This window comes from Oncorhynchus gorbuscha, linkage group LG20, assembly GCF_021184085.1.
Source record: "Oncorhynchus gorbuscha isolate QuinsamMale2020 ecotype Even-year linkage group LG20, OgorEven_v1.0, whole genome shotgun sequence".
NCBI lineage: Eukaryota > Metazoa > Chordata > Actinopteri > Salmoniformes > Salmonidae > Oncorhynchus > Oncorhynchus gorbuscha.
Genome location: NC_060192.1, coordinates 306,468 through 321,640, shown reverse-complemented (window position 1 = coordinate 321,640; position 15,173 = coordinate 306,468). Strand labels below are relative to the sequence as shown.

Below are 15,173 nucleotides of genomic sequence, written 5' to 3'. Positions count from 1 at the left end.
TACAGAGGTCTACACCATCTACAGAGGTCTACACCATCTACAGAGGTCTACACCATCTACAGAGGTCTACACCATCTACAGAGGTCTACACCATCTACCATCTACACCATCTACAGAGGTCTACACCATCTACAGAGGTCTACACCATCTACAGAGGTCTACACCATCTACAGAGGTCTACACCATCTACAGAGGTCTACACCATCTACAGAGGTACTACACCATCTACAGAGGTCTACACCATCTACAGAGGTCTACACCATCTACAGAGGTCTACACCATCTACACCATCTACAGAGGTACTACACCATCTACAGAGGTACTACACCATCTACAGAGGTCTACACCATCTACAGAGGTCTACACCATCTACAGAGATCTACACCATCTACAGAGGTCTACACCATCTACAGAGGTCTACACCATCTACAGAGGTCTACACCATCTACAGAGGTCTACACCATCTACAGAGGTCTACACCATCTACAGAGGTCTACACCATCTACAGAGGTCTACACCATCTACAGAGGTCTACACCATCTACAGAGGTACTACACCATCTACAGAGGTACTACACCATCTACAGAGGTCTACACCATCTACAGAGGTCTACACCATCTACAGAGGTCTACACCATCTACAGAGGTACTACACCATCTACAGAGGTCTACACCATCTACAGAGGTACTACACCATCTACAGAGGTCTACACCATCTACAGAGGTCTACACCATCTACAGAGGTCTACACCATCTACAGAGGTACTACACCATCTACAGAGGTCTACACCATCTACAGAGGTCTACACCATCTACAGAGGTCTACACCATCTACAGAGGTCTACACCATCTACCATCTACACCATCTACAGAGGTCTACACCATCTACAGAGGTCTACACCATCTACAGAGGTACTACACCATCTACAGAGGTCTACACCATCTACAGAGGTACTACACCATCTACAGAGGTCTACACCATCTACAGAGGTCTACACCATCTACAGAGGTCTACACCATCTACAGAGGTACTACACCATCTACAGAGGTCTACACCATCTACAGAGGTCTACACCATCTACAGAGGTCTACACCATCTACAGAGGTCTACACCATCTACCATCTACACCATCTACAGAGGTCTACACCATCTACAGAGGTCTACACCATCTACCATCTACACCATCTACAGAGGTCTACACCATCTACAGAGGTCTACACCATCTACAGAGGTACTACACCATCTACAGAGGTCTACACCATCTACAGAGGTCTACACCATCTACAGAGGTCTACACCATCTACAGAGGTCTACACCATCTACAGAGGTCTACACCATCTACAGAGGTCTACACCATCTACCATCTACACCATCTACCATCTACACCATCTACAGAGGTCTACACCATCTACCATCTACACCATCTACAGAGGTCTACACCATCTACAGAGGTTTACACCATCTACCATCTACACCATCTACCATCTACACCATCTACAGAGGTCTACACCATCTACAGAGGTCTACACCATCTACAGAGGTACTACACCATCTACAGAGGTCTACACCATCTACACCATCTACCATCTACACCATCTACAGAGGTCTACACCATCTACAGAGGTCTACACCATCTACAGAGGTCTACACCATCTACAGAGGTACTACACCATCTACAGAGGTCTACACCATCTACCATCTACACCATCTACAGAGGTCTACACCATCTACAGAGGTCTACACCATCTACAGAGGTCTACACCATCTACAGAGGTCTACACCATCTACAGAGGTCTACACCATCTACAGAGGTCCTACACCATCTACAGAGGTCCTACACCATCTACAGAGGTCCTACACCATCTACAGAGGTCTTACACCATCTACAGAGGTCTACACCATCTACAGAGGTCTACACCATCTACAGAGGTCTACACCATCTACAGAGGTCTACACCATCTACAGAGGTCTACACCATCTACAGAGGTACACACCATCTACAGAGGTCTACACCATCTACAGAGGTCTACACCATCTACAGAGGTCTACACCATCTACAGAGGTCTACACCATCTACAGAGGTCTACACCATCTACAGAGGTCTACACCATCTACAGAGGTACTACACTACTGGCAACATTGAAAGCTCACCTCCAACCATTTCTATGACTTACAGCATCTCTACGTTGATAATGTAGAGGCTTCCGAGTGCTGCTGTGGTCTAAGGCACTGCATCTCAGTGCTCGAAGAGTCACTACAGACACCCTGGTTTGATTCCACGCTGTTTCACAACCGGCCGTGATTGGGAGTCCCATAGGGCGGCATACAATTGGCCCAGCGTCGTCCGGGTTTGGCCGTCATTGTAAATAATAATTTGTTCTTAACTGACTTGCCTAGTCAAATAATATATTTCAGAGCAGCTAGTCATACTGGTATCTGACCACTAGGTGTCAGAGCAGCTAGTCATACTGGTATCTGACCACTAGGTGTCAGAGCAGCTAGTCATACTGGTATCTGACCACTAGGTGTCAGAGCAGCTAGTCATACTGGTATCTGACCACTAGGTGTCAGAGCAGCTAGTCATACTGGTATCTGACCACTAGGTGTCAGAGCAGCTAGTCATACTGGTATCTGACCACTAGGTGTCAGAGCAGCTAGTCATACTGGTATCTGACCACTAGGTGTCAGAGCAGCTAGTCATACTGGTATCTGACCGCTAGGTGTCATCAGCGTTTCTAAAGCATCTGGACTCATTTCTCTCCTATTTAAACTTCTAGAGCGAAAGTGTCCTGTCCTGGGACTAAACACTGCTCTCTGTATCCAAATGTGTGTGTGTGTGACATCCATCACACACACACACACACACACACACACACACACACACACACACACACACACACACACACACACACACACACACACACACACACACACACACACACACACACACACACACACACACACACACACACACACCTTGTCCTTTATAGGTGACACTAGGGCTGTGGCGATCACAAAATTGAAATCTACTATCCCCCATAGTACAAAAACTGACCTATTATATTCTGTGCGAGAAACACTCCAAACTGGGACAGTTGTGGGATGCGATAGATCCCAAATTAATGCAACCACTAAAATGTTGATAAACTATTAGGTTATTTCTACACATTATAAGCACCGCAATGCTCTCACACGGCAGTAGGTTATAAGCAGGAATGTTCCATTAGTGGCAAAATGCCATTATCAAAAGTGACACGTCATGCTTTTATCAAAAATGTGTATTTTTATGGTGAAAACTCTCTTCCCCAAACTCACCAGCTGCATATGTATGCCCTTGTAAAGCGGATTCATTTGTTTAATATTGAGAAGTTATTTGGCCACTTAAGTTGTGATGCAAACCTGCCTATGGGCGAGTAGGCTACATGAGGTGTGCGACTGTGATTCGAAAAAGTCGCAATTGTCACCCATCAGATTATTCTTGATGTCGTCTTTAAATATAGTAAATAATATGTGGGAAATCTGGCCTGTAGAAAGCTGATGGGATCCTCTCACCCTTTAATAAAAGACATTTACCTATAGCCTATAGAAAGCTGATGGGATCCTCTCACCCTTTAATAAAAGACATTTAGCCTTTATCCTATAGAAAGCTGATGGGATCCTCTCACCCTTTAATAAAAGACATTTAGCCTTTAGCCTATAGAAAGCTGATGGGATCCTCTCACCCTTTAATAAAAGACATTTACCTATAGCCTATAGAAAGCTGATGGGATCCTCTCACCCTTTAATAAAAGACATTTACCTATAGCCTATAGAAAGCTGATGGGATCCTCTCACCCTTTAATAAAAGACATTTACCTATAGCCTATAGAAAGCTGATGGGATCCTCTCACCCTTTAATAAAAGACATTTACCTATAGCCTATAGAAAGCTGATGGGATCCTCTCACCCTTTAATAAAAGACATTTAGCCTTTAGCCTATAGAAATGTTGCGCAACTTGAGCTCTCTCTCTCAGTCTCTGATTAGATTTTCCATTACATTTGCACTGATGTCAGAGTCATTAGAGGGACAATAGAGTGCTGAGTACCAGGCAGTTAGCAAGTCTGGTAGGCTACTAAATGACCATCAGCAGCATCAGAGCCTGGAGAAGCTTAGCTACCGTGACCGAACGGTCACGTGGAATTTGATTCGCCGGTGTGGCGATAATACGGTCACCGCAACAGCCCTAGGTAACAGCGGTGTACGTTTGTCTACCTGTTGATTACATGTCTGTCTGGTGGATCTCCTAAAACCTAAGTGATTACACACACTCACCTACTTGGGAGCTAACACACATTTCATTGTGAGCTGTGCACAGCGCTAGTTGAGCATTTTCCCCCATCACTTCTGGTGTGTTGATGCTGAAGACCAGAAACACTATCTGACTGAAACAAGTTTAGACAGGCAAGCGCACCGAAAGTTAACACATTGTTTGTGCATGTGTGTATGAGAGAGAAAGGGGGAGAGAGCGAGAGCGTCTGTGTGTGTGTCTCTGTGCCAGTGTTGAAGAGCATTGCTTGTGTCTGTGGTCTGATCGTACATTACGTGTGTGTGTGTGCTCACCCAGTGATGGTGAGCTAAGAGCCATGACTCCATAGTAGGAGAAGGGTCCTGTCTCAAACTTCATGTTCTCGTTTCCAGCCTCCACCTCCACTCGGCCCTGAGGAACACAGAGTTTCAAAGCAATATACACACTTTGACTTGCAGGTGCTGTGAACAAAAAGTAAACCAATGAAATAAAGACACACACACACTGATGAGCAGTTCGACATACATTAACACACACACACACACACACACACACACACACACACACACACACACACACACACACACACACACACACACACACACACACACACACACACACACACACACACACACACACACACACACACACACACACACTGATGAGCAGTTTGACATACATTAACACACACACACACACACACACACACACACACACACACACACACACACACACACACTGATGAGCAGTTTGACATACATTAACACACACACAGATCTCAGTCGGACAAAGTGAACACACAGAGATGCAGCGTTTCTACTGCTTCAGTGGTGTTGTCTCTTCTATCTACTACGTTTCCACATTCTACTTTTTATAGTATGCTGTTTTAGCACTGATCTAGCCACAAAGACCCGAATCCTAACTCCATTGACATCAATGCAATTTTATGCAGTCGTCAAGTTAAGCCTGATCATCTGACCAGGAATATTATGATTATATTTCTACTGCTAATGTTGTCTGATCTATCTGCTACGTTTCTATGACTGAGCCTTCCTACCAAGGTAAAAGAGAACCCCGGTGGTCTCATCAATATTATATCACAGTGCAGGTGTGCATGCTGAGGTTCCAGTGTCTCTCTCTCACACACACACACACACACACACACACACACACACACACACACACACACACACACACACACACACACACACACACACACACACACACACACACACACACACACACACACACACACACACACTCTAATGTCAATGTGCCCTGGCAAAATACATCCCAATAACCCGCCAACAGATGACACATACACACACAGCCGAACCGTGCACACACACCTTCCTGAATGGTGGTTGAATGATGGTTTGTGGCCTGTGATGGTTTGTAGCCTGTGATGGTTTGTAGCCTTTGCCAGCCTTTCCTACTGTCCTTGAAAATGTTTTTCTACATGTGTCTTTGTATGCTGCCTTGCACTGATTTAAACACTCGTTTTGTCTGGCAGAGGAGCTCTTTCAATTCCTGAGTTACTACCCACGTTTTATTATTGGGGAAGATGTTGACTTTCTTTTTTAGAAATAACGAGAGCCTCACAGAAACGGATATCCTCTGAGACAGTATGCGCTGCCTCGTCCAGGTCATTGGTGCTGTCCAGTCAGTGGACTCAAAACGGTCCTGGAGGGCTTCAGTAGCTGGGATGAGCTGAACCATGTTATGATCTGAACCCCCAAGATCGGGTAGCGCCTTGGAAGAACACGCACCTGGGATGTTACCATAACAGAGGTCCAGACAGGCTTCATTTCAGGTAGGACATGTAACATATTGCTGATATGTTGGTTAAAGTTCTCTGTGGTTAGCTTTACTGCTTCAGGTGACTCCGTCTCAGCCTGGGATACAAAGTCATGAATAACATCGGCAGCTATTGGACTGTCAGCGGAGAGGGCTGTGTAAACAATAAATAGCACTTGAGTACCCCTGGTCTATGTGTTGATGTATCGTCTGTGCGTATTGTGGTAGGCTGTGGTATGTACACTTGTAGTGCCTTGCCCTTTCTCAGAAGAGATTCAAACCTGGCACGATTACACACACTGACAGCCATGCTGAAATGACTGATTACTCAGGGTCGTTTAAGACTCATCGCCCCGATCTCTTCCCCAGGGTGATCTGGGTAATCCCCCCGGTGAATCAGCATGGGGTAGTGCGTGTGTGTGTGTGTGTGTGTGAGGGGAGGGTTAACCTTTGCCCGACCGCCATCAAGGGAGCGGAATGCCAGGCTATGATTTAATGATGTGCTCTGTGAGGCAGTGTGTCTGTGGGCTGGGCAAACATACTAGTCTAAACACTGCAGGCTTTTACGGTCTGCAGTCAGAGTGGACTGATGCGTGTGTGTGCCTGATGCAGCATAGCGCTGACTTAAACAGGGATGTGATTCTTGTCTGAATGAGAATGATGTTCTACAGTTGAAGTCGGAAGTTTACATCCACCTTAGCCAAGTACATTTAAGCTCAGTTTTTCACTATTCCTGACATTTAATCAAAGTAAAAATTCTGTTTTAGGCCAGTTAGGATCACCACTTTATTTTAAGAATGTGAAATGTCAGAATATTAGTAGAGAGAATGATTTATTTCAGCTTTTATTTCTTTCATCACATTCCCAGTGGGTCAGAAGTTTACATACACTCAATTAGTATTTGGTAGCATTGCCTTCAAATTGTTTAACTTGGGTCAAACGTTTCAGGTATCCTTCCACAAGCTTCCCACAATAAATTGGGTGAATTTTGGCCCATTGATCCTGACAGAGCTGGTGTAACAGTCAGGTTTGTAGGCCTCCTTGCTCACACACACTTTTTCAGTTCTGCCCACACATTTTCTATAGGATTGAGGTCAGGGCTTTGTAATGGCCACTCCAATACTTTGACTTTGTTGTCCTTAAGCCATTTTGCCACAACTTTGGAAGTATGCTTGGACTCATTGTCCATCTGGAAGACCCATTTGCGACCAAGCTTTAAATTCCTGACTGATGTCTTGATATGTTGCTTCAATATATCCACATCATTTTCCTACCTCATGATGCCATCTATTTTGTGAAGTGCACCAGTCCCTCATGCAGCAAAACACCTCCACAACATGATGCTGCCACCCCCGTGCTTCACGGTTGGGATGGTGTTCTTCGGCTTGCAAGCCTCCCCCTTTTTCCTCCAAACATAACGATGGTCATTCTGACCAAACAGTTCTATTTTTTGTTTCATCAGACCAGAGGACATTTATCCAAAAAGTACGATCTTTGTCCCTATGTGCAGTTGCAAACCGTAGTCTGGATTTTTTAATGGCGGTTTTGGAGCAGTGGCTTCTTCCTTGCTGAGTGGCCTTTCAGGTTATGTTGATAAAGGACTTGTTTTACTGTGGATATAAATACTTGTGTACCTGTTTCCTCCAGCATCTTCACAAGGTCCTTTGCTGTTGTTCTGGGATTGATTTGCACTTTTCGCACCAAAGTACGTTCATCTCTAGGAGACAAAATGCGTCTCCTTCCTGAGCGGTATGATGGTTGCGTGGTCCCATGGTGTTTATACTTGCGTACTATTGTTTGTACAGATGAACGTGGTACCTTCAGGCATTTGGAAATTGCTCCCAAGGATTAACCAGACTTGTGGAGGTCATCAATTGTTTTTCTGAGGTCTTGGCTGATTTCTTTTGATTTTCCCATGATGTCAAGCAAAGAGGCACCGAGTTTGAAGGTTGGCCTTGAAATACATCCACAGGTACACCTCCAATTGACTCAAATGACGTCAACTAGCCTATCAGAAGATTCTAAAGCCATTTTCTGGAATTTTCCAAGCTGTTTAAAGGTGCAGTCAATTTAGTGCATATGAACTTCTGACCCACTGGAATTGTGATACAGTGAATTATAAGTGAAATAATCTGTCCGTAAACAATTGTTTGAAAAATGACTTGTGTCATGCACAAAGTAGATGTCCTAAACGACTGCCAAAACTATAGTTTGTTAACAAGAAATGTGTGGAGTGGTTGGAAAACGAGTTTTAATGACTCCAACCTAAGTGTATATAAACTTCCGACATCAACTGTATTTTCCTCCCCTTTCCAATCCTCTCTCTCTCTCTCCACTCCTCTTCCCGCTTTCGGTTTCTCCTTACATAAAAGGGATCAATTAGTGAAGAGCAAGTCTGCCCCACAGCTAAGCATCACACACACACACACCTGCATTGTTTGCTGTTTGGGGTTTTAGGCTGGGTTTCTGTACAGCACTTTGAGATATCAGCTGATGTACGAAGGGCTATATAAATAAATTTGATTTGATTTGATTTGACATAGGTTGCCCTAAGAGTTATTAGGCAGCTAAAGGTGCTTCTACCAAATATTAACTCTGGGGTGTGAAGACATACACAATCAAGACATCTTCGTTATCTTATTTTTAATTCATTAATTTCTCCAACTTTCTTGCACTTTGAAATATGTGAAGTAGATCTGTACAAAAAAAACAACAAATGAATCCCTTTCAGAAAACTCCGAACACTGTACACAAAGGGGTGTGTAGACTTTCACTAGGCATTTATGTACATATATATATTACTTTCACTAGGCATTTATGTACATATATATATTACTTTCACTTGGCATTTATGTACATATATATATATATTACTTTCACTAGGCATTTATGTACATATATATATATATATATATATATTACTTTCACTAGGCATTTATGTACATATATATATATATTACTTTCACTAGGCATTTATGTACATATATATATATATATATATATATATTACTTTCACTAGGCATTTATGTACATATATATATACATATTACTTTCACTAGGCATTTATGTACATATATATATATATATTACTTTCACTAGGCATTTATGTACATATATACATATTACTTTCACTAGGCATTTATGTACACATATATATATATATATATATATATATATATATTACTTTCACTAGGCATTTATGTACATATATATATTACTTTCACTAGGCATTTATGTACATATATATATTACTTTCACTAGGCATTTATGTACATATATATATTACTTTCACTAGGCATTTATGTACATATATATATTACTTTCACTAGGCATTTATGTACATATATACATATTACTTTCACTAGGCATTTATGTACATATATACATATTACTTTCACTAGGCATTTATGTACATATATATATATATTTATATACACATGTACATTGTGCTGTACACTTAAACAGCTGAAGCCAGTAGTCACACCAAAGGAACCACACAGCTGAGCCTAATTCACAGTCAAGAAGTCTGTGGCTGTGCCTGAATACCCGTACTTGCGTTCTAAATAGTAGAGATGTTGGGTATGCGAGAATAGAACATACTTTAGAGTATGTGATATTTACGTACGTAGTACGATTAGTCAAGAGTATGCAGTTTTATTAAGTAATATATGCCATAAGTAGTAGGCAAGTCAGATTTCAGACAGATTGCGTGTGTTTAAAGCTGTAAGTGAGCAGTCTACGTCTCTACCATGCCTAGTTAAACAGCAGTCTACGTCTCTACCATGCCTAGTTAAACAGCAGTCTACGTCTCTACCATGCCTAGTTAAATAAACAGCAGTCTACGTCTCTACCATGCCTAGTTAAAGAGCAGTCTACCTCTCTACCATGCCTAGTTAAATAAACAGCAGTCTACCTCTCTACCATGCCTAGTTAAATAAACAGCAGTCTACCTCTTTACCATGCCTAGTTAAATAAACAGCAGTCTACCTCTCTACCATGCCTAGTTAAATAAACAGCAGTCTACCTCTCTACCATGCCTAGTTAAATAAACAGCAGTCTACCTCTCTACCATGCCTAGTTAAATAAACAGCAGTCTACCTCTCTACCATGCCTAGTTAAAGAGCAGTCTACCTCTCTACCATGCCTAGTTAAAGAGCAGTCTACCTCTCTACCATGCCTAGTTAAAGAGCAGTCTACCTCTCTACCATGCCTAGTTAAACAGCAGTCTACGTCTCTACCATGCCTAGTTAAAGAAAGGTTTAATAATGAAACCTGTAAGAATAGGATAGATGCCACAATGTGGTATTGCAGTTTAAGTGCGCTTTTGCACACGTGTGAGTGTACCTGCAGTATGAGTAAAGTCGTCGATATACGTTTGCCTCTGTTGAGGTGTGAGAGAGAGAGAGAGAGAGAGAGAGAGAGAGAGAGAGAGAGAGAGAGAGAGAGAGAGAGAGAGAGAGAGACAGAGACAGAGACAGAGAGAGAGACAGAGAGAGAGACAGAGAGAGAGACAGAGAGAGAGAGAGACAGAGAGAGAGAGAGACAGAGAGAGAGACAGAGAGAGAGACAGAGAGAGAGAGAGTGTGTGAGTAATGGGTACCTGCAGTATGAGTATGAAGTAGTCGACAGGTTTGCCTCTCTGGTAGATGTTGAGGTGAGTGAGAGTGAGAGTGAGACAGAGACAGAGAGAGACAGAGAGAGACAGAGACAGAGAGAGACAGAGAGAGACAGAGACAGAGAGAGACAGAGAGAGAGACAGAGAGAGACAGAGAGACAGAGAGAGACAGAGAGAGAGAGAGAGACAGAGAGACAGAGAGAGACAGAGAGAGAGAGACAGAGAGAGAGAGACAGAGAGAGAGAGACAGAGAGAGAGAGACAGAGAGAGAGAGACAGAGAGAGAGAGACAGAGAGAGAGAGACAGAGAGAGAGAGACAGAGAGAGAGAGACAGAGAGAGAGACAGAGAGAGAGACAGAGACAGAGAGAGAGACAGAGACAGAGACAGAGACAGAGAGAGAGAGAGAGAGAGAGAGAGACAGAGAGAGAGAGAGAGAGAGAGAGAGAGAGAGAGAGTGTAATGGGTACCTGCAGTATGAGTATGAAGTAGTCGACAGGTTTGCCTCTTTGGTAGATGTAGTGTAGAGCGGATCGCTTGTCGCCGTCGTTGAATTTGATCTCCTGGATGACATCAGGGTGCCTCAGGATCCTCAGTAACACCTTCTCAGTGACCTGACAGGGACTGAACAGACTCACCTCTGTTGGAAAGGAGAGAGGGGGTGAGGGTTGAACGGGAAGAGAGAGACACCCGGAAATCAGACTTACAGATACCGATCTGTCTGAATTGAAGGCGCTAACACTTTTGAACCTTTAGTTTTACCTTTATTTAACCTTTATAGGCAAGTCAGTTAAGAACAAATTATTATTTTCAATGACGGCCTAGGAACAGTGGGTTAACTGCCAGTGGGTTAACTGCCTGTTCAGGGGCAGAACGACAGATTTGTACCCTGTCAGCTCGGGGTTTGAACTTGCAACCTTCCGGTTACTAGTCGAACGCTCTAACCACTAGGCTACCCTGCCGCCCGCCTCTACACTCTAACCACTAGGCTACCCTGCCGCCCGCCTCTACACTCTAACCACTAGGCTACCCTGCCGCCCGCCTCTACACTCTAACCACTAGGCTACCCTGCCGCCCGCCTAGGCTACCCTGCCGCCCCCGCCTCTACACTCTAACCACTAGGCTACCCTGCCGCCCGCCTCTACACTCTAACCACTAGGCTACCCTGCCGCCCGCCTCTACACTCTAACCACCACTAGGCTACCCTGCCGCCCGCCTCTACACTCTAACCACTAGGCTACCCTGCCCCTGCCCCCGCCTCTACACTCTAACCACTAGGCTAGGCTACCCTGCCGCCCGCCTCTCTAACCACTCTAACCACTAGGCTACCCTCTAACCACTAGGCTACCCTGCCGCCCGCCTCTACACTCTAACCACTAGGCTACCCTGCCGCCCGCCTCTACACTCTAACCACTAGGCTACCCTGCCGCCCGCCTCTACACTCTAACCACTAGGCTACCCTGCCGCCCGCCTCTACACTCTAACCACTAGGCTACCCTGCCGCCCGCCTCTACACTCTAACCATTAAGATGCATCATAAAACTGATGAGAATTCTGTCTAATCCCATTATCATCCAGACTAAATACCGGCTGTTCTGTTGATACAAATAGATACTTTCATTGATTTAGAGAGACCATTGATTATAAAATGGATTATAAGACATTAGGAAGGCTCTTACGTGCTTATGACAGTCCACTCACCTGTAGCCAGGAAGCGATGCGCAGCCAGCATCAACTGGGGAGAGATCTTCACCTTGCACTCGTTCTCCGTGTGTTTAAAAGCAGAGAAGTCACGCGTTCTCTTGTTAGGGTCCACCTTCTTTCGGTTCCTGTTGTCAGCTGGAGAGAGAAAACAGCAACTAACATGTTTAGCACTGACCCGTGTTGTGACGGCCCTGAATTTGTCTGAACCGCCTCAGTGCTTCTCCTCCCAAATGGGGAGCTTACCTTTTCATTTCCTATTAAATAGCCAGCGTCAGCTGCACAAAAGATGGTTGACAGTGGTGGGATTGAGGAAGTGTTCAACCCTCAGTTCGGAAGCTCCTTTACTCCGTTTGTTTGTTGTATTTAAACGTTTGTTGTATTTAAACGTTTGCTGTTCTCCGAGGCACATTGTTGGGACTACCCATCTCCGGTGGTCTCTGCTGTTCTCCGGGGCACATTGTTGGGACTACCCATCTCCGGTGGTCTCTGCTGTTCTCCGGGGCACATTGTTGGGACTACCCATCTCCGGTGGTCTCTGCTGTTCTCCGGGGCACATTGTTGGACTACCCATCTCCGGGGCACATTGTTGGGACTACCCATCTCCGGTGGTCTCTGCTGTTCTCCGGGGCACATTGTTGGGACTACCCATCTCCGGTGGTCTCTGCTGTTCTCCGGGGCACATTGTTGGGACTACCCATCTCCGGTGGTCTCTGCTGTTCTCCGGGGCACATTGTTGGGACTACCCATCTCCGGTGGTCTCTGCTGTTCTCCGGGGAACATTGTTGGGACTACCCATCTCCGGTGGTCTCTGCTGTTCTCCGGGGAACATTGTTGGGACTTACCCATCTCCGGTGGTCTCTGCTGTTCTCCGGGGAACATTGTTGGGACTACCCATCTCCGGTGGTCTCTGCTGTTCTCCGGGGAACATTGTTGGGACTACCCATCTCCGGTGGTCTCTGCTGTTCTCCGGGGAACATTGTTGGGACTACCCATCTCCGGTGGTCTCTGCTGTTCTCCGGGGCACATTGTTGGGACTACCCATCTCCGGTGGTCTCTGCTGTTCTCCGGGGCACATTGTTGGGACTACCCATCTCCGGTGGTCTCTGCTGTTCTCCGGGACACATTGTTGGGACTACCCATCTCCGGTAGTCTCTGCTGTTCTCCGGGGCACATTGTTGGGACTACCCATCTCCGGTAGTCTCTGCTGTTCTCCGGGGCACATTGTTGGGACTACCCATCTCCGGTGGTCTCTGCTGTTCTCTGGGGCACATTGTTGGGACTACCCATCTCCGGGACACATTGTTGGGACTACCCATCTCCGGTGGTCTCTGCTGTTCTCCGGGACACATTGTTGGGACTACCCATCTCCGGGACACATTGTTGGGACTACCCATCTCCGGTGGTCTCTGCTGTTCTCCGGGGCACATTGTTGGGACTACCCATCTCCGGGACACATTGTTGGGACTACCCATCTCCGGTGGTCTCTGCTGTTCTCCGGGGCACATTGTTGGGACTACCCATCTCCGGGACACATTGTTGGACTACCCATCTCCGGGACACATTGTTGGACTACCCATCTCCGGGACACATTGTTGGACTACCCATCTCCGGGACACATTGTTGGGACTACCCATCTCCGGTGGTCTCTGCTGTTCTCCGGGGCACATTGTTGGGACTACCCATCTCCGGGACACATTGTTGGACTACCCATCTCCGGTGGTCTCTGCTGTTCTCCGGGGCACATTGTTGGGACTACCCATCTCCGGGACACATTGTTGGGACTACCCATCTCCGGGACACATTGTTGGGACTACCCATCTCCGGGACACATTGTTGGACTACCCATCTCCGGGACACATTGTTGGACTACCCATCTCCGGGACACATTGTTGGACTACCCATCTCCGGGACACATTGTTGGACTACCCATCTCCGGTGGTCTCTGCTGTTCACCGGGGCACATTGTTGGGACTACCCATCTCCGGTGGTCTCTGCTGTTCTCCGGGGCACATTGTTGGGACTACCCATCTCCGGGACACATTGTTGGACTACCCATCTCCGGTGGTCTCTGCTGTTCTCCGGGGCACATTGTTGGGACTACCCATCTCCGGGACACATTGTTGGGACTACCCATCTCCGGGACACATTGTTGGACTACCCATCTCCGGGACACATTGTTGGACTACCCATCTCCGGGACACATTGTTGGACTACCCATCTCCGGTGGTCTCTGCTGTTCTCCGGGGCACATTGTTGGGACTACCCATCTCCGGGGCACATTGTTGGGACTACCCATCTCCGGGACACATTGTTGGGACTACCCATCTCCGGGACACATTGTTGGACTACCCATCTCCGGTGGTCTCTGCTGTTCTCCGGGGCACATTGTTGGGACTACCCATCTCCGGGACACATTGTTGGGACTACCCATCTCCGGGACACATTGTTGGGACTACCCATCTCCGGTGGTCTCTGCTGTTCTCCGGGACACATTGTTGGGACTACCCATCTCCGGGACACATTGTTGGGACTACCCATCTCCGGGACACATTGTTGGGACTACCCATCTCCGGTGGTCTCTGCTGTTCTCCGGGACACATTGTTGGGACTACCCATCTCCGGGACACATTGTTGGGACTACCCATCTCCGGTGGTCTCTGCTGTTCTCCGGGACACATTGTTGGGACTACCCATCTCCGGGACACATTGTTGGGACTACCCATCTCCGGGACACATTGTTGGACTACCCATCTCCGGGACACATTGTTGGGAC

At 46.1% G+C, this 15,173-nt stretch overlaps 1 protein-coding gene across 3 annotated transcripts in view; it reads right to left on the bottom strand.

Annotated features, from left to right (window-relative positions):
- The window catches only part of LOC124006781 (metal transporter CNNM4-like), a 48,074-nt gene that overhangs the window by 15,052 nt on the left and 17,849 nt on the right, over window positions 1-15,173 (bottom strand). For all 3 annotated transcript variants that reach the window (XR_006833835.1, XM_046316929.1, XM_046316930.1), the window contains exons 3-5: window positions 12,398-12,535; window positions 11,167-11,336; window positions 4,601-4,697 (exon numbers count right to left, since the gene is read on the bottom strand). Coding sequence is in view for 2 of the 3 variants with exons in the window: in XM_046316929.1 (XP_046172885.1) it covers window positions 4,601-4,697; window positions 11,167-11,336; window positions 12,398-12,535 (405 nt within the window). In the remaining variant the exon portion in view is untranslated. The remainder of the gene's footprint in view (window positions 1-4,600; window positions 4,698-11,166; window positions 11,337-12,397; window positions 12,536-15,173) is intronic.